The sequence below is a fragment of the Condylura cristata genome, unplaced genomic scaffold (assembly GCF_000260355.1).
Source record: "Condylura cristata isolate star-nosed mole 26May11 unplaced genomic scaffold, ConCri1.0 scaffold00012, whole genome shotgun sequence".
In the NCBI taxonomy this organism is placed as follows: domain Eukaryota; kingdom Metazoa; phylum Chordata; class Mammalia; order Eulipotyphla; family Talpidae; genus Condylura; species Condylura cristata.
Window position 1 is genome coordinate 16,630,334 of NW_004567113.1, and position 23,862 is coordinate 16,654,195.

General features: G+C 40.4%; 1 protein-coding gene across 1 annotated transcript in view; it reads right to left on the reverse strand.

Annotated features, from left to right (window-relative positions):
- FRAS1 (Fraser extracellular matrix complex subunit 1) overlaps positions 1-23,862 on the reverse strand; it is a 412,381-nt gene that overhangs the window by 224,518 nt on the left and 164,001 nt on the right. Inside the window, exons 4-9 of the mRNA XM_004681192.2 lie at positions 23,093-23,185; positions 14,922-15,081; positions 13,237-13,370; positions 6,084-6,167; positions 4,042-4,143; positions 2,854-3,045 (exon numbers count right to left, since the gene is read on the reverse strand). Coding sequence (XP_004681249.1) covers positions 2,854-3,045; positions 4,042-4,143; positions 6,084-6,167; positions 13,237-13,370; positions 14,922-15,081; positions 23,093-23,185 — 765 coding nt within the window. The remainder of the gene's footprint in view (positions 1-2,853; positions 3,046-4,041; positions 4,144-6,083; positions 6,168-13,236; positions 13,371-14,921; positions 15,082-23,092; positions 23,186-23,862) is intronic.

A 23,862-nucleotide genomic window follows, 5' to 3' on the forward strand; every position in this document is an offset into this window, starting at 1 on the left:
GTTAAGGAAACAGATTCTTGAAGGAATTTTCCTTTACTGGAGGCAGGAAAGACATCTCATATAGATGCAGATTTACCCTTTCCATACACTTGGCTATAAGCTTCAATTACATGCCTCATATATCCCTTTTTACGGGGGGGGGGGGGGGGGGAGAGAAAAAAGGTAATTTGACTTGCTCATCTGAATTCATGTTAAAGATAACAAAATATAGAAACATGGAAATCATTCTATTGTCTAAGTCTTTTGTTGACATTTATTTCAACATCTAAAGATTTGGTTTGGTAGCCCAAAGACAAGTGTGCCATTTTCACTTTCACTTTTTTTTAATATATTTTTTAAGATTTATTTATTTATTCATACAGAGCTGGGGTATACAGGCCAGAGATGCGGAGGGTGAGAGTCTTCACCAGAGACAGAGTGGGGAGCAGAACAGGCCCATCAATGAAGTACACCGCTTTGGGGAGCAGTGGGCGGGTCAGGAGAGGTCTGCCAGGCCACGTGGATCTCCTCCAGGGCAGGCAGGGATCGAACTCATGAGGAAGTGGCTTAATCTTCTTAGTGCAGTGCTTTAACTGGCTGCGCCACAAGGGAGGGCCCACATTTTTTTTTTTAACAGAGAAAAATTCGGTGCTGGTTTCAGTACTATCTAGGCATTGTAATAATTACAGTGGTAAAACTGAGTAATTTCACTTCTTCTAGAAGTTTACTTTTCTGCATCTTAGTACACTCCTGGAATCCAAGGTTAGAAATCAAATAATATTGATATTTTAGACAAGGCAGAAAGTGGGAAAGAGGAGTTAAAAATACCAGTAGAATACTTTCCCTGTTCTCGTTGGCAGGACTAATCACTCTGTCCAGATGCTCCTAATGTACTTAATTCATAACTCCATAATCACTGGTGTTATTCACATCAGTATGGCAGAGAAAAATGGATAAGGGGTATCTTTTGCAAGCCTCCATTTTGGTTAAAATTCCACTTCTAGTATGGTTCCAGTTTAGAATCCAGTGCCTTAAATAAAAACTGGGAAATAGAGATACTCTGCAAGGAAGAAATTTAGTTGATAAAGATCTGGAGAAATAGGCTAACGGGATTAGAACCCCTCAATTCATTAAAGAGAAGATGGGATGGGAGTGGGAAGTGGAAGTGAAAGGGAAGAGATAATGCTAAGGGAAGACTTAACAAATACTTAGGCACTCAGCACCAACTTCAACAGTTACTCCCCTCTCTTCCTAAGAACAAGGAAGTCATGAGGACAGGCAGGCGTCATGAGGCAGGCGTCATGAGGAAATGCATTAACACTGGAGATAATGGGTACAAATGTTTTCTGTGGGAGAGACTCTCTTTTCAGACCTGGCTGAACATAAGGTCCAAACTACAAGGACCACCTCTCCCACATTTTCCAAAAACCTTGGGATATTAGACAAATAAGAACCTAGAAAACTAACCCAGTATCCTCTGGACAGATTGCCACGGTAAGGAAGCCCAACCTCAGCCTGAGAGGGGGCAGGTAAGGCTTTCCTCATCTACATCTAACCATTCTGACTCCCCCATATAAAGATAGCAAAGAAATAAAAAAGGTGTATGGGAGGGGAAATGAGTCTTCAAGAAGAAAGACCCTCTTTACCTAATATGCCTCAGGTTTGCCAAGACTTAAAAGTAGGAGGCAAAATCAAAAAGACTCCAGTCACTGACAGCTTTACTTGAAAGACTGTTCCTCCTTAGGCTCAAGTTAAGAGAAGCTGAGATGCGGGGGAGAAGAACTAGAAAGAAAAATGCCTTCACAGACACCCACAACTTCAGTTCTCCCTCATTTCCCTCATCTACTCAAGTTTACAACCCTCCGGGAAACTGGCTGGGCGGATGGGAGTGGTGAGGGAGACAACTTTAAAAGCAATTTGTTTTTCAGTGGGTCAAAACTGAGTTCAAAGAGGGAAAAAAAGCAATATTCCTACATTATGCTTCTCTAATCCAAACAGGAGCTGTTTTGTTAGAAGCTTCTAGAAATTCTTCTGAATTCTGCAAACAGCAGAAGTCAAAAGAGGTCAAAAAAGTTAATTATTTATGAGGGCCCCTCTCTCTCTTTCTTTTTTTCTCTCTCTCTCCCCCCCCTTAAAGATTTATTTATTTAGTCATACAGAATTGGGGTACAAGCCAGAGGTGCAGGGCAGTGAGAGGCTTCACCAGGGATAGTGGGGAGCAGAACAGGCGGATCGACTAAGTACACTGCTGAGAGAAGCAGCGGGGGGGTCAGGAGAAGTCTGCTGTGCCATGTGGGTCAGCTCTGGGGCCAGAGATTGAACTTGCACTGAAGCAGCTGTGGCTAGCTTGCAGTGCTGTGTCCTAACCCATTGTGCCACCAGGGAGGGCCACCCCCACACCCCCTCATTAAAACAAAAACAAAATACATTTTATTTTCTTCCCTACTCCACAGGAATGACCACTTTTCTGTCAAACTGCCAGTGGGCCTGAAATGGGAGCCAGGCCGCTGGAGCACCTGCTGCCTCTGTATCACAGTCACAGTGAGTTGGGCAGGCCACAAGCAATTTGGTTCAGCTGCAACGACTGATAAGCAAATGTCCCATATCATGTCTCCCCATTTCTTGCCTCTGGCTCAGGGCTTCTGATCTGACCAGATGCACCAAGAATAAAAAAGTTCGAGGTGGCTGTTCCAAGCCAGTTTCAACAAAATATTGATGTTTACTTTCTACCAGAATCCTTATGCTAGAAAGTTCCTTGAAATGTGAGAAATCAACATGGCTATCCCTTTGCTGCCAAGAAGTAAGTGAGGGGCCACTTATCGCATTGGAGAAACCTGTGATAATCCAACTGGAAATGCCTTCTATGCCTCTTACCCTGGCACACTCCACTTTGGCACACTCTCCAGGCCAGCAGGTCACTTGGCCAAGGTTACACATGCAGAATTCACAGGCCGAGCTCTTCCACATTTCGTCCTGATACCGCACAATCCCATGGTATGAGCAGCTTCCAGCAGGAGACACGCATTCCTCACAGCATTCCCCGTGACGCTTAGCCGGCCTTTGACCCTGATGACACGGACAGAATGGTGGGTAAAGGGAGCATCTGGAGAGCAAGAAAACCTCTGAGCAAAAGGGCCAGATGGACACAAATGCCAACACCACACTGCTTCTCTTCCCTACCTAACCTGGCTGAGGTTAAGTTCCCTCAACCTACTTCCTAGGAATCAAATCTATCACATCTTGATCAAATACACTGAACGACATAAAACTTTTGCTTCCCCTAAAGGACATACTGGACTAAGAAGTGCATTTTTTTTAAAGATTTATTTATGCATACAGAACTGAGGTACAGGGTAGAGGCTCAGGGGCAGTGAGAGCCTTAACCAGAGACAGAGTGGGGAGCAGAACTGGCAGATCGACCAAGTACACCGATGAGGGGAGCAGTGGATGGGTCAACAGAGATCTGTTGTGCCATGTGGTCACCTCTGGGGCGGGGGTCTAACACACACTGAAGTGGCTGCAGCTCAATTGCAGGGCTGAGCTTTACCCCGCTGCACCACCAGGGAGGGCCAGAAGAGCATTTTCTTCACACTCTCAAATATATTAAGTCCTCACCTAATGACATCAACAGGTTCTTGCACCTTTACACAAAACGATATCAAATAAAGCCAATTTGATCATAGGCTAATTGACATTAAAAAGTTAAATTCCTATTGCACCACTATGCTCACAAAACATCACCAAAGATGCCAAAACCTTCTAACTTTTTAACTTTATTCATTGATTCATTCATTCATTTTCCAATCAGATTAATCCAATCACAGGTGGCTGGAACCTATGCCAGCAGCTCAGGGCACAAGGTGGGCACCTACTCTGGACAAGTACACACACACACACATACAAAATCTGACTGGGACAACTGAGACACACCAATATATCTGTTCACTGTGGGGCCAAAAAGAGGACCATGTAGACATGGGGAAAACATGCAAACTCTGCATAGACAATGACTCGAGCCAGGAATCTTTGTTGACCAACACATTATTTCAGGAATTGCTGTACCTTTCCACATCTTAGTGGCGGGCAGGACTGCTGGTGGCACCTGACCTCCCCTCGGTCACATAAACAAGTGGTGCAGGCATTTTCACTCCACTGCTCACCATGCTGAGGAAAGCAAAGCAAAGTGAAAGTAGAAAATCAAATGTTGCATACATAAAATAGTAATAATGGCTTGTAAAACACACCAATTTTTACTACAACTGTTTTTTTAAGATTCATTTACTCATGCATACAAGAACTGGAGAACAGTTCAGAGGTGTGAGAGGATGAGGGGATTCACCAGAGACAGAGTGGGGAGCAGAACAGGCAGATTGACTGAAATACACTTCTGAGAGGAGAAGCGGGAGAGACAGGAGAGGTTGCTGCACCATGTGAGTCACTTCCCTGGCTGGGGATTAAACTCATGCTGCAGTGGCTACAGATGGCTTCATTATGCTGTGCGTTAACGTGCTGCATCACCAGGGAGGGCTCTATTATAACTCTTGACCAAACTGAAGGTATTCCTGAGAAATATGATCATGGCCAGTCAGTGGTGATTCTTTAGCGTTTCTTCTCCAAAAAAAGTATGTGGCTCTTACTGTCCCTTACTTTCCTGGTTTCCCATGCCAGGACACAGACACTGTGCTAGTCCTAACCCACGGGATCTTAGGAGTAGTTTGCTTGAGTGGTGGTAGTCCAAAGAAAAGTCTCCCCTTCCTTCCACCTGCTATTTGTATGGAGTGACTCTGTGAAGTTCAGATGCCTGGAGCTGACCATATGGGGAACATAGGGGCATAAGACAGAAAGCAAATTCCAATATGCTGAGGATGATGGGTAGGAAACTTAGATCCTTGAAATATCATTGAATTGTTCAACACTACAAATGCCCTTACACTGTATTTTTTTCCTATGATATAATGAATGTTTTCACTTGAGCTTTTAGGGAATTTCTGTTACTTACAGCCCAAATGCCAGACAGTTCCAGAGGCTCTCCATTCTATGAGAAATTAATCTAGCACATAAATGGCTACTACATGGGACTACAAATGAGTACAGTAAGTCCTCATTTAACCTTTTCAATAGGTTCCTGGAAATTGTGACTTCAAATGAAATACCACATAAAGGAAACAGGTCATATTGTTTAGTTCAATATTTCAATGGGCTAAGATTTCATTTTATCATTAACATTATAATGAAATGATGTTGAATGGACCAACCTTATTCAGGGACCTGATGGACAAACAAGAGTATTAGTTATTCCATTAGTTATTCTATTAGTTATTCCAATTAGTTATTCCATTCAAATTTATTCATTGCAATTTCAAGTGATCTGTCTAAATAAAATTCATGATACCATCCCTTCATACTCAGTTCTAGATCCTCTACTGAGACTCATACCCCACTGTCTATTTAGACTTCCTTAGAGTGGCTGGCAAGCAAGGAAAGTATTGAGCTTGTTTTTGTATGTTGTTTGATTTTGAATTAACATAAACTGTTCAGCTAGGGACTTCTAAGATAACATTTATTTATGGATTCACTTTGTTGAACTCACTTTTATTTGATGCTCCTATATGTTAGGGATCTAGATTTCCCCAATTGTACCTCCATGTTTGCAGGTGCCACTACCACCAGCTTCTCACTTCCTTTCCCTCTCTCCCACATTATCCCGTAACTCCCCCCAGGGCAAAGTGGGGAGATAATGTATCTGGTTATCAGTGCACAAATCCATCCAAAGCTACACAGATATTTTCAGTACCTCCAACCTAAGTAAGCTGATAGTAAGCAATAACAGTTGTTTTCCCTTCAAAATGTATACACAGTAAGTTCACCAAGGTTCATGAACCAGGTGCTACTTGCCAGTACATTCCTTTATGTTTCTAATCCCCTTTGATTTAATTTTTTTCAAAAAGACTTTCCTTAAGAAGAAAAAAGCCGTTTATGTACTGAGTTACTAATCCTGGCAAAAAGTCAGATGTGAGGGTGAGGAGGTACAGTGGTTGGCAAGGCGAGGGCAGAAGTGTGAGAATGTATGTCAAAACACCTACACGGGATATAGCAAAGGTTACCTCGTACACTTGGCCAGCGGCAGAGCAGGATCGTGAAGAGCACTGTGGGCAGCATTTTCCAGGGACTCGGACAACAGCTTCATCCTTAGTACCCAATAAAGGAAACAAAACATCAAAATCCATAACAGCAGGAAAAGTTCTCCACAGCCAAGGCAATCGTGTACCTCAAGTATCTACAAACAGTGATTTTCTCTCATTTAGTATCTACTAGTGACCTAGTGCTGTGATATGAACTTGGATTAGTATGACCATGGTCAATGTGATTCTTACATGTGACCACAAAAGCACAGATAACGATAGGAAAAGTAACTTAATGTTTGCAACTGCTCTTTAAAGTGCTTTTTAATGTCCCTTAAAGTGAATGTTCTTATCCCTGCTTTACAAATAAGGAGGAAAAACAGAAAGATTGTGTGACTTGCCTAAGGTCGCAGAGCTGACCTGGTAATATAACAGTAAATGGTTGGCGGTCAGACTTTAGAACACCAACTACAATACTACAGAGCATTTATATTCCTGCTGAGTTACCATTAAACTCAAGAGAAAGTATACTTCCCTTGATAAATGCTTCACTATACTTCTGCATCTTGATGTGAATCCATATATCTATATATATGCTTTGGTGAGGAACTTCACATGAAAAAAAATCATTCATGCCTCTAGTTATCTGGGAATAAACCAGTACATAGAAAAGTGGATAGCAGAGACTAAATATTAAAAGATCTCCCCCTACATACACAACCCGATCTCTACAGTCTCACCTTTTCTACTCCTCCTCTCCCCCAGAATATCAGATCATTTGTCTCTGTTGCCCTAAGAACTTTCACAGTACAGTGCCCTCATTAATGCTAAAGAGGCAGCTTCTCACTTTGACTTATCATTGCAGCCTTCATGAAGGGCAGTAAGATAGACATATCATAAGGCAAGGGGACAAGGGTTAGAACAAACCAAGTTATAATGACCAAGAAGAGCTATATTATACAGAAAATTCTTCCAAATATTTATCTTCACTTTCTTTTAAAGAAGTAGAAAATGAGATTTATTATCACGGTTATTCTGGTATTCATTTGTAAGAAAAAGGCCAATGTACTCCAGAGAGCAGGGGAACAGCAGTCAAATAATCTTACTCTTTTAAAGAAAATTCCAGACATAATTCACTAGTTTTTTAACCCAACTATATATGATCAGTTAAATTAATGCTTTACTGCCTAAGAGAGATTTATTTCAAACACCCGAATGACTGGAATTTATTACTGACAGCTCTTCTCTCCACCTAGGTCATTTTATTTCTTCATTAGTCTTTATGTAAAATACTATGACCATTGTTGTTTAATGGAGTAGGGGAAAATTGGACATCCATTATAAACACTCAACATTTTTTGATCTCAGAGCTCTTCAGCTTAATGAAATTTCAATGAGAAAGTAATATAAAGGTTTGTACCTGATGCACACTATTCAGTAATTTTATTGTAGTAGACAACTGTACTAAGACTTACACAACCTTAGGAAAAGAAGGAACAAGTGTCATGATCACAAATTTTGAACAGAAGTAGAGTTACACTCAGTCTATGTTAACCAACAGAAACTAGATAAGGTATAGGAGCAGAGTCAACTTGAGGGCACGTGAAAAAGGGTAATTCACAGTACAGAGATAAGTACAAGAAAAAATAAGTTTTCCCATTCCAATTGCAATACCTAATTATATGTTATATCCACAGAACAGAATCTTTCTTCACAAATACAGAATTAACGAAAGCGACAGGAAAAAACTTACAGAGAAAACATACAAAGTTTGAGAGAACTGCATGATGGAGAGCTAAGATCTTATCTGTGCTGGTTGCTTTATAAGTGAAAATGGAGAGGCAAGTAAGAAGGAGAGCAGAGAGGTGGGTCAGAGAAATGGAGAAGACACAGCAGTGCTGTCCCTTACACTGTTGCTATCACGCACCTGAACCCTATCATTCCTGACTATATGGATTTGCCCTCCCAAAGGTGTAACCTAAATGGGGCCGGCACACTGTGGACCACAGACCAAACCTGGCCCACTGGACTTTTTTATAATGGTTCATTGAAACACAACTATATTCACTCATTTACCTATTATTAATGGCTGATTTTATGGTACCCTGGCAGAGTTGAGGAGTTGTTCCAATTGCATGACACAACGTTGAAAATAGTCACCATCAGGCTTTTTTTTTTTTTTTTAAAGATTTATTTATTTGTACATACAGAACTGGGGTACAGGCCAGAAGCTCAGGGGAGGCGAGAGGCTTCACCAGAGACAGAGTGGGGAACAGAACAGGCAGACTGACGAAGTACACTGCTGAGGGGAGCAGCGGGTGGGTCAGGAGAGGTCTGCCACGCCATGTGGTCATCTCCAGAGCAGGCGGGAATTGAACTCATGCGGAAGTGGCTTTAGATTCTCAGTGCTGTGCTTTAACCCGCTGCGCCACCAGGGAGGGCCACCATCAGGCTTTTTATAGGAAAAGGTGGTCAATCTCTGGCTATATATGGCACCCTTGGTATTCACAGTTCAGTAAATATCATATATATGATTAATGTCATTACAATTGTGGATAGGACCACTGTTAAGGATGTCTTTAATTATGCTTTTCTCTATTCCTTAAATAAAAATACTTAATACAATGTATTATGGCTAACAGCTCCAGACAAAACATGTTCCCAACACCTCTGAAAATACAAAATGAAATAAAAAGTTATCACCCAAAAGTAGAACAGCCATCCTGTACCACTGCCAAGAGGAATCCCACTGACCATAAGGCATTTTGTGGCCTTCTTTTACTGTGTAAACTTAAATAGCACTAAAAGCCAACACTTCCTTTCCTGTATCAAACAAAACTGTCAAAGGAGGTCATCTGGAGAAGTGACTACCAGTTAATCCACAAGCTAGACCCAGGCAATCAGAGATTCCTCACCTCCGCCCCGTCCTGAGAATGTGCAGCCCACTTGCTTTTCCAACACTTGAAGCTGCTCCAATGACACAGTCTTGAAATAGCAATGTGTTGTCAAGACCATCTGGGAGGTATATGCGACTAACCCCAGTTAAGGCCTTTATATCTTAAGATTAAAGATTTGGCAGGCAGATGCCGAGATCTACTTGTGCAGCTGCCCAAGACAAGTCTTGTAAGATCCCTTGTTTATTAAAACTGTCACTTAACAGTCTGGAGTGTTCTGCCTTTTCCTTGGTATCATCATGCCTTCTGTACATGAGGGTGGGGGACTATATTTAAAATTTCACCTGGGAAGGTCCTGTGATAACAAACTAGATAGACAAACGTCTAATGTGTAGTCACTGCTGTTTGAGACACTTGAGTATCAGTCCTCACCTTTCACTTCCTCATTATCTTTCTTTCCGTATTTAGTTGAAGTCCATAATGTAGAAAAAACAAAAGGGTGGGGGAGTGCATGTGTTGTATAAGAGGGGATGAAAAACAGGGAGAAAGGAGGAATCCTCAAATGAAAAGCACACAGTCACAAGAGAAAGGGAAAGAGCCCTTGCAGCAGTATATAATGGGGTTTATAATTTTGTGTTTCAAGTACTCAAAATGTATGCAGAGTGGGTAGTGGAGAAAGGAAAAAGATATGATCTTAGTAAAATAGAATTACACTAAACGAAATACTGCCCAAACTCTGGATGAGGAAACATGGACATTTCTTAGCATCTGGCCATGGAGCCAAGAAGGGGAATGACTTAAGGGCAGGCCACTTACCCTTGCAGCTTTCAAGCAGTAGATACAGACAAATTTCTCTTCATCAAGGAAGAGTAAGAAGAAAGAAAGGAACTTGGAAGCAAACCCTGAAGAGCAAGTGAAAGGAATAACATTCTGAAGAGTCAAAAGAAAAGCAAATTTCTGAACACTATGTACTACAAGAGCTGAAAAAAAAAGATTGAGAAGTGGTTTTACAACTTCAGTAACATGAATGAAACAGCAATCATTATTAAGTAGACACAGGAAACAATAAGGAGAGAAGAGTATTAGAATCTTAAAAACAGATAAACCAATGATAGGAGATACAAAGAAGAATTAAAAGTAAAACAAAATTACCAAATTAAAATCAATACTGGAGGTAGTAAATACAAGCTCAGAAAGCTCTCTCCACAATGCTGAGGAAACACAGTGAAAAATTGTCAGAGAGAACATTATTGATAATGTGGGGAAAGAAAAGAAGGGAAGTGGTCATAGATGTCTCTGGAGAAAGCAAAAATAACTGGAATACATGTGGTTAAGCAAAGCTATAAATGAAGAGAGCATTTCAAAAATGAATAAAACTGCCAGGTCTTTACAATATTTTAGGTAAAATATGGAAAAGACAGCTCACTCAGAAATAGCCTGAAAAAACAGCCTTTATCATCGAAAAATGTATGAATGATAAGGAAACATCTACATAGGTCCAAGAAAGTGAAACTAGCTGAATATAAAGGAATAGAAAACAGACAGGTCTCAAAATTTTCCTCTATGGCACTAAATTCCAGAATTCAAAGGAAAGTAATCTATAGGTTTGAAATGAGAAGAGTTATAGCAACCCCCAATTTTAGACTCTTCCAGATAGTTGTTTTAAATTATCAGATTACTTTTCTTTATATAGCCAACAAGAAAATAATGGCTTAGAAGATAGGAATCATTTACTTTTCTTGAAAAAATATCAAAATGAAGTTCAGCCTATTCAGAGTAGTCAGTATTAGGAATGAAAAGTTGTAGTGTTAAAAAAACTGATGTTGGGCCCTCCCTGGAGGTACAGTGGGTTGGAGCAAAGCTGACTGTGGCCTCTTCAGTGCAAGTTCAATCCCCCACCAGGGAGGTGATCCACGTGGCGCGGCAGACCTCTCCTATCTTGCCCACTGCTGCCTCAGCAGTGTACTTTGTCGATCTGCCTGTTCTGCTCCTCACTGTCTCTGGTGAATCCTCTCACCACCCCTGTGTCTCTGGCCTGACTAAAAGCATATAGTATATTTATAGTTGTGCTCAATAATGTTAGTCAGTGTTGTTACGAGTATTATTATACATGGATGCTATACAATTATCATTTGGGGAGGTTACCCATTATGCTATATTGACCAGCATGAGTCAGGTGAGGTCTGCTGAGGCTGTGAGTAGAACCACTGAGGTCAGAAGTGCTGTCACTTCCAAATTGTGGTACTTAAGCAATTTACTTAAGACTCTGCACCTCAGTTCACCTACTGTAAAATGGAGATGAAAACCCAACTTCATATTGTTGTTATGAAATTACAAGGTTCTTAAAATTAATCACCATTCTGAGTTTGACTTTACCTGACCCGTTAAAGCTGACTAAAGAATTAAGGCTCCAGAGAGCAAGGGACGGGGAAGAGTGTGGAGGGAACACAACAAACTAGGGTGGGCTGTGGGTGTCGCTGGGGGTGTGATGTGGAAAGAATGCCTGAGTGGGGAGTACCTGTATTTGTAAGTACACAAACAATTATGTAAACCCTGTTACCTCAATAAAAATGAATGAGTGAATAAAATAAAAGCAGGGTGAGAAAGAAAGAAAAAAAAAAAACAGTAATCATCACTATCATATTTAATATTCAATGGTAATTTAAAACTAAATTCCACAAACATGATAGTGGTGGCATAATGCTTCCACCAGAAGTACTGATTCTATAACCCCAATTTATATCACCAAATATCCAATACTTCATAGTGATATTAAATCATGAAAAGTTGTGCTTTAGAATTACCTGTAGTATTTTTTTAATGTTATGATAAAAATATAGGTGTAAAGATGTAAAAGTGATTAAAATCAATCTATTTCTAAGACTTCAGAATGCTTACATATCAATTAGTTCTGCAATATGGTATCAAATTCATCTTTTTGAATTAATTGGTTCTATCACTGAAAACTCTAGGGGAGTACTGCGTTTGATGCCGGAGTTTATATTTAATGCTTTTAAACGTGAGCTTGTATTCTTGATTATTCTAAATTTAGCTCCCTAATACACAGTCTGTGGTTAAGTTTTTAAAGATTTATCAAAGGAAGAGACTCACAATGAAGTATTTGCTCCATTCCTCCTCCCACCTCTCTTAAATTTGAGTGGCAAACTGTGTTATATCCCACATATCAAAGGACTAAACCCTGATGTGAGGAAATCAAAATACATTAGTACTACAGAGCTTCTCAAGTGTCAGATACCATGCACCTTGACTAAGAAATGCACTTGCAATCTTAAAGCAAAGACAAGACTTTGTGATGGACTGGGAGATATGTATATATGGCATGAGCCAGTAGTTGATCTAGTGTGATAATACAGTGTAGTCTTTCAATTAGATTCATTTTCCCATTATTTGCCATTTAGCATTTCATGTCTAATTGCATTTTGTCTGCTTTTTAATATATTACCCAGCTGTCACAATATGCCATGTTACTGATTTTGGTTTATTTGATACAAAGTACTGCTCTGTATCAACTAAACGTTGCTTCCAGCTTTTCCTTAGATCAAAAATGGGCTATTTTTCGAATGAAGCAAACTCTTTTTATTCTTATCTGTCAATTGCCATGGAACAGTCACAGCAGCCTCTGGAAGAATAAAATAACAATCAAATGTCATGTATACCGTATCTATTCGCAATTGATTTTCTCTTCTAAATGTGTGTGAAGAGGCCCATATTTTGAAAATCAAATCAGCTTTAAATGAAAACAAGATCCCACTATTTTAAACCTCCCCAGAGAAAATCTTCTGTTAATTTCAATCATTTTCTTATAAAAATCAGTAGGGTACATCTGGATCATCATGTTCAAAAACATGCATGTGTTTTTAAAAAGCAGACTATAACTATGAATTAAAAAGCAATAACAAACCTGAATTTTCCACATGTTTAGCTTGACATTTTGGGAACATCTGCAACTAGATCGGGTAGCATCTTTGCTGTACCCTCAAGGCTCAGTTTCATTATGTAACAATTAGCCTAAATGGCTGGTAATTAGACCTATCTGTAACTTCTAAGTGTAAAAAAAAAGTCTCAAGTGTAGTCTCCACAAATATAAGGAAAACAAAACAGCTTTGTTCCTTGTTCCTAGTGCCGCGGCTTGCCTGACATAATCTCAGAAGAGGCTCCAAGTTCCTGAACAGTGAAGCTAACAGTCTGTGAAGGACCCACTCTGAGGCTGTCTTTCTTACCTGGTTGCAAAACAGAGGCTGACACTGAGCCGTGAAGCACTGGGTGACCCCATTTCTACACACACATCTGGCACATCGACTCAGTGGCCAGTCTGCCCCATCCTGAAACACACGGCCTTCGTAGGTACAGGGTTCTGAAAGGTCAGAGAAATAAGTCACTGAAGATTGCACTTGCTGATCAAAGGCTGACGTCACAGATGTGTAGGGTCAAAAGGCTCAATGCACTCAGGGCACGATGCAGTTCTCGGTAACATTCTGAATTTAGTAAGTGATGTCCAGTGAGACAGAGTAGGGAGTACTCAGGGTCGGGGACTTCAGCTTATGCACGGTCCCTCCTCCCACTGCCTCTGTCATTTCCCACACAGATTCTCAGCCACTAGCTTCCTAATTCATTCCCAGTGAAAGCTGCTACCCTTTACCTACAGTGGGCAGCCTAAACCCAAACTAGCATAATGAGGTCCTGGGTACCTAGCAAACATGCCCAAAGCAGAGGAACATTAAAACTTGAACGGGTTGAGAAACACCACCAGCTGGAGAAAGGGGTGAGAAGGAAGACTTTTGTGGCCTGTTTTAGAAAAAGGACTCCTGTATTTTCATTTTGTTCCCAGCAAATTATGGAGCTGGCCTGGCTCATCTTCTACTGTCTCCAGGCAAAATGCTTCCATCTGTCTTTCTTGTGGAGGGCCAAAAAAAGGAAGGTCCCTAAAACTATTGAGGGAACCCTACAAACTCAGACAACCCATTCCCTATCCCACCTAAAACTCTGCTTGCAAGGTTTTTTGACCCACAGATGCTGTTGGTCCTTCCCTGGTGGGTGACATCTGAAATGCATAAGGCAAACACTCTACTTTTATAATTCCCTAAGCATACACTGAAGTCCCTGGAATGGATCTCCAGGGTACATGGTTGCTAGGCATGGAAGAACTGGTGGTCAGAAAGAAGCAAAGAAACTTTTTAAAGGGAAAAAGGTAATAGAGTATAGCTTCTAGGAGCTATTAAATAAAAGGATAATTCTAGCCATTATTTGTCAGCAATGACAATGATTTTCATTTATTGCAAATATGTACCACATACTTACTTATAAAAACAGAAGGATACTTAAATCCCTAAAGTGTACTAAAAGGGGTACTTGGTCTAAGGGTGGATTCCAAGGACAGGGTCTGGAAGCTTCCCCCAGCTTGCTGAACCACCTTAGGCTATAGGCAGAGATGCTGCATAAAGATAAATGAAATATCTGCTTCGTTTTTGTGAATCTTAGAGAAAGATACGTCATTTCAAAGATCAGTCAGCAGAAGTAATGCTAATGATACTACAAGGAGAAGTGAGTTGTTCCTTCTTCCCTTATCCAAGGGACAGGAGGAACTGTCTTGGCCTTATGGAATTGTGCCAAAAATTCTTATCTCTCTTCCTCTCCCCTTCAGGAATTATGTAATTCAGAGGGATGCATCTCGCCAAGACAAAATAAATAGATCAGAGACTTGCAGTATCCCAACTTTGGAATGAAGCTTAAAGATGTGTTCCAACATCATTTTCTTCAGTGTTGCTTTCTGCCAAATGCAAAGCTTTATGCTGGTTCCAACAGGCATAGGTTTAGGGTTCTTTGAACCACACTGAGCAAAAAAAGAAATGTTGGGATGTCACCAGGTGAGCCATAAAGGTAAAGTTTCATGCAAGTTCATACTCACTCCCGGGGCCCACACAGACTGGGCAGCAGTTTCCTTCAGGGATGAATTCCAGTTCGAGGAGTCCACAGGACAGTGGTGGGCAGGGCCGGGGGGTGCATCGGACTTCCCCATGAGTGCACGAGCACACACTGCATGGGGAGGAGACCCACTCTGTCCCATGCTGCATGTGAAGGAGAAAAAGTAAAAGATTATTGTCACTGGTCAAACACTTTCTTAGACAAATAAAGGATGGAGCTCAGGTAGTATGGAAGAAAGCTCAGGCTCGCCAAGGTTGAGATCAAGGTTTGCATGTTCCAAGTCAGAGACCAGCTAAAAATTAACTTTTCTATTATCCCCATGATTTTATTTTAAAAGTTTCAGAAAGGAAATAAAAGTCATCCCAAAGGCATCCTTAAAAAGTTATATGAGGGGCCCTCCCTGGTGGCGCAGCGGGTTAAAGCACAGCACTGAGAAGCTAAAAGCCACTTCCACATGAGTTCGATTCCCGCTTGCCCCGGAGGTGACCACATGGTGTGGCAGACCTCTCCTGACCCACCCGCTGCTCCCCTCAGCAGTGTACTTTGTTGATCTGCCTGTTCTGTACACCGCTCTGTCTCTGGTGAATCCTCTCACCCTCCACATCTCTGGCCTGTACCCCAGTTCTGTATGCACAAATAAATAAATCTTTAAAAAAAATTTAAAAAAAGTTATATGAAGCCCAAAGTAAAATACAAACAACATATATTTACACCTATTAAATTTTTCCTAATGATTTTTCAATAGCTCTTACGCTGAACCTGTTTCCTTTCTCTGCCTTTACTATTCATTCACATGAGATTCCTCCCTCTCCCAGCCCTAATGCCCCAAGATCTCAGGGTCCTGAAGTAGGTGTAAAAGACAACAGGTGATTCCTACTCTGTCTATGTCTCTCAAACTACAAAACAATTTATTTCCCTTAAGGGTATCTACCCACACATGCAGGATACCCCAAATCCACATTAGGTCAGGATGTAAGTTTCCCAAAGCTAGCATTGTCTCAATGTCTTAATAGATTGATGTTTTGAATTACATGATTTCCTGAGCACTGAAAGTATTTAAATGAACTGCCTTCAGATATGATGTAGAAACATACGGAGGGGGGGGGGGAGGAGTTGAGGTGAGGAGGGGAATCCTGAATATAAAAAGCAACAAATATGTGGACTGCTTAGAGAAGTAGCTGTCAAAATAAGTTCTCAAAAGCACAATGGAAAAATGGTGGTTTTCTATAAGATGTAGGAAAAGTTAACCTAATGAATACAGTTTTACTTCTATAACATTTTCTTAAATATCACCACCTACATTCCTTTGTCCTTATAATATGTAGAAGGTAATGTAGCAAAAATCATATCTAGGCTTCCATTAAAAACATCACACATTCCAGAGGCTCGATCACCTATATATAATCTGGATATTACAAATGTGTCACTAAGAAGCATAGAAAATAAATGTCTTTTTGCTTCTCCTCAAGCTAACATCCAGAAAAATTATTCATCTCTCTCAAACACAAAAGAACTCTTGTCTTACGGAAACAAGTCAGTAGCCCTTTTTTTCTGCAAATTGTTGCCAGGTTGCAAGCATGCCAAGTCTGACATTCTAGAATCACTAATAACCTGGTGCTATTATTGTAACAATGATAGTAATAGGTAGTCACAGTGATCCAGTAATTTGGGTGCCAAATCCTAACCTATCATGAAGATTACTTCCCTTTAGGTGCTTACTGTTAACACAACAGAGCAATAATGCAAGTAGGCACTGAGTTGTACAAACCAAGGATTTATTTGGCCACAGGCACATTCTCAGATTCTAGTTCTATCTACCTTCTCTCTCTTGGAGCCGATGGGACAATACAAACTTAATGTTTGTAAATCTGAGCTTTCTGGTCTGAAAGCTTGAAAAAGCATGATATCACTTTACATGAGGCAGCCTAGTAAGAAAAGCAAGAGCCATGGAGGTTAAAGATGCTGGGTCCTCTCCCGTTCCCTTCTCTCATCTATGTTCCAACTGCAACTGCAAGAATGGACATGGATGCCAAGGCCAAGTCCTTTTCCAGTAATTTTTATTTCTACTATAATTAAATTATAAAATTTCAAATTTAGTATAGCATATAAATGGGCAAGACTACAGTTTGCTAATAAACTACTGGGCTAATAAAAGATAGGGGACAATTGACCTTTATGCTTTGAAAGGTCTAAGCATAAAATGCCAAAGTTATAAGAGAAAATTTTATAGGCTGTGGTGTGTAAAAACTTCTAAGGTCTGTCAAAAACATAGACAAAATGAGAAGTCATGTGGCAAGCTGATAAAATAATTACAAATTATATTAATTAGAACAGTACTATATAAAATAATTTAAAAGCAATAAGAAAAATAAATCCCAACATAAAATTAAGGCAGTATGTTTATGAAAGTAACATTAAAATAAAATCATACAATTGGATAATATTACTTAATATCAGTTATGGAAAGAGTTTAAAATTCACAGTAATTAGAGCTAGTGAATTATAATGAATTGGGATTCTCCTACAAAAGCCTTTCCTTGCTATAGCACTTGTGTGGCCCACTCAAGATAACCACACTTTAAAAGAAAATGCACTGTGATATTCCTCCTGGATTTATTATTAGACACAGAAAACTTAAAATTGAATTTTATTACTGTATATATGCACACATCAGAGCTTCAATACTAAAATTGTTAAATGTTTTGAGCTATTAATTTTAATTTTAAGAAGTTTTCTGGAGAAAAATGAATAACAACATGCAAAAAAAGTTTAAAGACAAGTAATTTTATCCCACTGTTCTTTATAGTGAATGTGGAAATATCTTCCTGAAACTTGGAAGCTATCCAAATGCCTAATAATAGGAAATCATGTTTTCTAAAAGCATGCTAGGGAACTATTTACAACATTATGTTATGTAAAAAAGCAAGATATAAGTTATATACACAGTACAACTACAATTTGAAAAGGAATTTATATCTATATATGCATCCATCCATCCATCCACCCAACCATCCATCCACCTATCCATCTACTCATCCACCTATCCATCTACCCATCCATCTCCTCTGCGAATCTCAACCCCCATAGTAACAGTGGCTTTCAGATTTTTGGGAAATACTAGTGGAAGTTTTTCCTGCTGGTATAGTTTTCTGTTTTGCAAATTTTCACCAATAAACATTGTTAGATTTTCACCAAGAAACAGTTTTAGATTTGTCACTGGAGAACAAATTACTGTTTAAAATCTGGAATGAATCATTTATATATCTTAAGGAAAAATCTGAAGACAGTATATAAAACAATTGGAACTTTGTTCTATTAAAAGTTAGCTGTTTCTAAATATTTAGACATTTCACGTCATTAACAAGCACTTGTTTTTGCTACTGTTAAGAAACACTACTTCTTCCTAAACATTTGCAATCACACCATTTTTCAAAGAGAGACCACTAAAATTAATTATAACAACCTGTCAATCACCAAAGATTTTTCATCTGTAAAATGAGAGGGCTGTATTAACTAATCTCTTCAGTACCTGAAAGCTCTCTAATGATGTGAATCTATTATCTAACTCAAGAGACAAAATTAAGCAGGGATGCTCCCTTTACAGTAAGCTTGAGAATTATGGGAACTGCAGAGAACATTCAACAGGGAGACTCTACTGTTTGATGTCAAAACCACAGAAGGGGAATCCCTGGTGGCTCTATCAAGCTATCACAGCCTCTGCAGCATGAGTTTGATCCCATGTAAGGAAGCTAACCCACATGGGACAGATCTCTCCTGTCTCACCCACTGCTCCTCTTAGCAGCGAATTTCAGCAACTCTGCCTATTCTGCTCCCTTCTCTGTCTCTGGTGAATCCTCTCACCACCATCCCCTATACCTCTGGGTTACGCCCTAGTTCTTGTGTGCATAAATAAATAAATCTTTTAAAACACACACACACATAGGAGAAGTTCCAGATGGTGACCCAAAACTATGCAATGCTGGCAAGAAATTGTTTTAACCTCCCTCTGGGGGAAAAGTCACATAAGTACCTTCCATTTTCACCTCCTCTCCTATCTCTAAAAAAGTGACACCTCTCTCACCAGAAGAAGACTAATAATTCAAGGGCTTCAGCACATGTTGACATAGATTGTCTTTACAGTGTTCCACAGACCTATTTTAAAAAGCTTTATTATTATAACAAACACTGTAGCAGCAAAGACAGCTTTGTAAAAATCAAGGAATAATTGTGACACAAAGTAATGCTCCCACCAGGTCCCAAATTTAGCAGTGCCATTTCACCTCATTAATACCTTTTGAAAAAGGTGAGATTTTTGACATTGGGCAAAAACACACTTGGCAGACAACATCTTAAATATATTCATGTGCACACCCAACTAACAAGTTGGGTTGGCTGTTGACATAAGTCCAATGGAAAGATAAGGCCATAAAGTATTTGCCTGCCTTACTGACAGAAATAAAAATACAAATTTTCTTCACATAATTTGTTCCTGTTATGAAGTTATGGTTCTAGAATACTAAATATCTGGGACTGTTCAGTGAATATTATAATTACATTCTCTGCTTTGAGGAGAACAAGGCTGCAGAATTCAATATTCATTTCTTCCCTCACACCCATAAATTAGTTCTTCTTTTAGCCTCACAGACAGGCAAGGCAAGCCAACCTCTCCTCGCTACTCCACTCCATCGAACGCAGACACGATGGAGCGTATTACCACATGTCACTTTATTTCCCAGTCAATCTTTAGGCACTATCTTTTCAGACATGGCATTATCTGGTACTGGGATTCAATTAGGACAGTGAGAAAAAGAGGGCTTAATGTTTCTCTTTCCTCCCTTTCACTGGCTAATTTGTGGGGAAACGAATGGAGCAAAGACATTCCAGCACTTTCGGAAAACATAATTCAGACTTGTCTCCCTGACTGGTTGGCAAGGCTGGGCAGAGATCCAAAAGCTAATTTGAAGGGATAGCTGTGGGGAGGTCATGGATGAAATAGCCCCCAAATGCAGGCTGTAATAAGCCCATACAAAAATCTCAAATTACCTGGAGTCAGCCAGAAGGCTGTGTTTGCCTCACTCCAGGAAGACATTGGGACTTGTCATGACTTGCTGAGATGCCAGTTGTGTTAAGAGGCTGCCTACCTGCCAGAGAAGGAGGTCCTCTCTCACTTCAAGGTCCTCTCTCACTTCAAGGTTACTGCACTGAAGGTGGTCTCCTTACGATGCCCTCAGCTGACCCTGCCCTTGATCTTCCCTGATTTTAACCCTATTCTCTGGGGACAGTATTATTTCAACTGATTTCCAGTCTGCCAGATTCACTCCTTTCTAAGTCCCTCTCTCTTGAGGGAAAGCTGCCTCTTCAGAAGATTCCAAAGTTCTTAAGACAGCAGCCCTTTTTATTGCCAGTGGGAGAGTCTCTAAAACTGATCCTTTGGGATGCAAGCCAGAAACTAAAGAGAAAGGATTACCACTATTCAGCAGAAGAGGAAGGCGTTCTAGAAACTGCTTCTCAAACAACTTGAAAGGGGACAGGGAAAAATGGTCTCCAAGACTCAAGGAAAAAACCCAAGTAGTGCAATTGACAAAATGAAACTTATATCATACCCAGGCCACCATTTAACCCTCTTAATAAAATGAATAATGTGGGCACTCCCTGGTGGCACAATGTGTTAAGACACAGCACTGCAAGCTGGCAGCAGCCACTTCAGTGTGAGTTTGATCCCTGCCCTGGAGGTGACCCACATGATGCAGCAGACCTCTCCTGACCCACTCGCTGCTCCCCTCAGCAGTGTACTTCATTGATCTGCCTGTTCAGCTCCCCACTCTGTCTCTGGTGAATCCTCTCATCGCATCTCTGGCCTGTACCCCAGTTCTGGATGCATAAATAAGTAAATCTTTAAAAATAAAATGAATAATGTTCAGAAGGATTGGCAAAAATCTGGAGCAAGTGAAGAGAGGAACAAAGGACAGTAAGACAGCATTGACTTAATTCTAGTGAGAATTAAATATAGAAGGTATTATCTCAACTTAAAAAAAAAAAAACAACAAACTCCAGACCACTAGACACTTTTTTCTTCAAACTATAGTTCCTGAAATTTTAGTCTTTTTCTCAGTTACATCAACTATCAGAAATATAATTATAACATTTTCTGAGGGAATATTTTTTAAAATATGAGTCTAGGAAAATAACACATAGATAGGTTTTTAATAGTTTAGAGTTTTCTCTGTGTTTAGTTATAAAAAAGAGTGACCTGCAAAGGAGGCATGGACAAGGGAGACCTTCTGAACTCTTCTAGAAAAGGCCATACAGATTTCTAACAGACCTCTATGCAGATCTGTGGTCCCAGAGTCACTCAGCCACACAAGGGGTCAGCAAATAACTGCCCTGAGGCCAGGTCAAGGACAAGCTGGAGAAGAGATCTATCATTGACTACCTATTCTAGCAAACGTTCAGTGCTATGTGCCTCCAAGATGGGGAGGAGGGAAGGGTTGGAAAGGAAGAGCATGATAAAGATATAGAAAATATTGTCAATATTGTCAAGCATAGAAGATTGCTAATAAGAAAGCAGCTTTGGGCCCTCCCTGGTGGCGTAACTAGTTAAAGCACAGCACTGTCAAGCTATCTGCAGTCACTGCACCACAAGTGCAATCCCCAGCCAGGGAGGTGACCCACATGGCACAACAGGCCTCTCCAGACCCACCCAGCACTCCCCTCAGCAGTGCATTTCAATAGATCTGCCTGTTCCGCTCCCCACTCTGTCTCACTGAATCATCTCACTGCCCAGTTCTTATATGCGTAAATAAATAAATCCTTAAAAAAGAAAAATTCAGGTTATTGGTTTTGACCATACACCTTTCCTATCACTATAAACTACCATTATTTCTATCATCGCTCTGCCCTGGCATTTGTGTAAAGTTTACACCAACTGCCACAGCACAGTCTAAATCGAGCAGCACAGGTAATACAGATATGAAGACACTTCTAGCGTAGTTCCTACTCAACTTTTTGAGCAGCGCAGTGTAAAGACATGAGATAGTGGCTTCCTCATGTAATTAGGGGACAGTGGCTCAAGTAAGATGAGCCTGTCCCATGGGAAAATGTGATGTACTCACAGGGCTTTAGGGACATACACTGAATAGCAGCAGCTTAGAGTGGATATCAAATACTTCTGACCTACGCTCTGTCCTGCAAGAGTAGAGCATTAACTTTGGAAAAGGTTTATACCAGGTGGAAGATGAGGATTAAACTATCATATTTTACTTCACCTGTTACCTCTGGGTAACATTTAGGCATGAATGGAGATGAACTTTATCCATCCCATTTTCATAATTTCTATTATAAACCCTGCAGTGAGATTTTTAAGTCTTTATTTAATATCTCTAAATTAATCCAAAAGGCTCTGGAATGTGAAGGTATAATAAAAGAACCTCATAACTGATTTCTAGAACTTATGGTGCTAAACAGGGTGCATGGGTAGAGCGCCATGGGTGAGCATTGTCTTCACAGGGTAAATTTGGCCACGCCTACAGATTTGGAGTTGGGGGGGGGAGACTACAGCATCTTGTGGGTGGAAGCCAGAGAGGCTGCTAAACATCCTCCAAGGCATAGGATGGCACTACGGCAAGGTGTAAAGCTGCCCAAAGTAGGGAAGTTTAGAAATTCTCCCCCAATGGAAAAATCCCTGACTCAAGAGTAAGAAGACCAGAATTCTAGGCCAAGTGATGCCACTTAGTAATATGACATGAGCAAGTAACTTTAGCTCCTTGCAATGTAACCTTTACATTTTGAAAAATAGATAATCGCATTTGCTACATTTACCTACTCAGGATTGATTGTAACTATCCAGTGAAGAGATTAATGTGATATAAATACAAAGTGGCATTTTTTTATTATTCAGCATCACCTCCTCAACATCAACACTCTAGGACTCCTCTATACAAACACAAATTCAATATTGACATGGGGCTATACAAAAATACAGGACCATTTTAATTTCATTCAGGAAACATAAAGTACAGAAAGTCAAATGAGCCTTGGGTCCTCCCCAACCCAGTCAAAGGGAAAAAATTTCTCTGTCCACACAAGCTTAGCATTCAGTTTTCCCTGTCAATGCTGTACTGACACAGGGTCCACCGTGGGGCAGAAACCACTTACCGCATGGATTTCCTTCTCATGATGGCACGATCCAGGCGTCCTCACCACACACTCAGGACAGCATTCGTTGGCGGGTATTTGAAGCACTTCTCCCTGAGCATTTTAAAAACAGCTCAGTGTGAAACAGCAGCAGCAAACACAGTCACATTGGTTCACTGAACCCAAGTCATCTTGGATTCACTAAATCTCATGAGTTTTCACGGGTGACAACAACAGACAGACTAAACCAAATAAACTAATAAAAAGGATTCTCCCTGTCAAGAGGTGCTTCCCTTAAAGTTAAAATGAAACCCTTCATGAAAGTAACTTCTTTGAAAAATATCCACATCTTTTCACATGGAAGAAAGGAAAAAATTTTCGTCACCGGAAATGCTCCATCTGAACATCACGTGTGATAAGCAGTCATGGTGAGAAAAGAGCTGTATTTCTCAAGAGACATTACTTTGTTGGAGGTAGAAGAGGTGGGAGGTAGCTGTCACAGAGCCTCACTTTCACCCAGGAGTCAGGGGAGCCAAGCCATGGGCCAGGACACTGAACGACAAAGCTGAGAGAGGACAGCTCGGTAGTGGAGGCATCACACATACACTGGGGAGCTGGGGACAACTCGTGGGCTCCAGTATAGGGCTTCTGTAATTGCAACTGTATTTCTGTAAAGATGTGCGGCTATTAAGAAAGACAAAGGCTGGCCCTCCCTGGTGGCGCAGCGGGTTAAAGCACTGCACTGAGAATCTAAAGTCACTTCCACATGAGTTCGATTCCCGCCTGCCCCG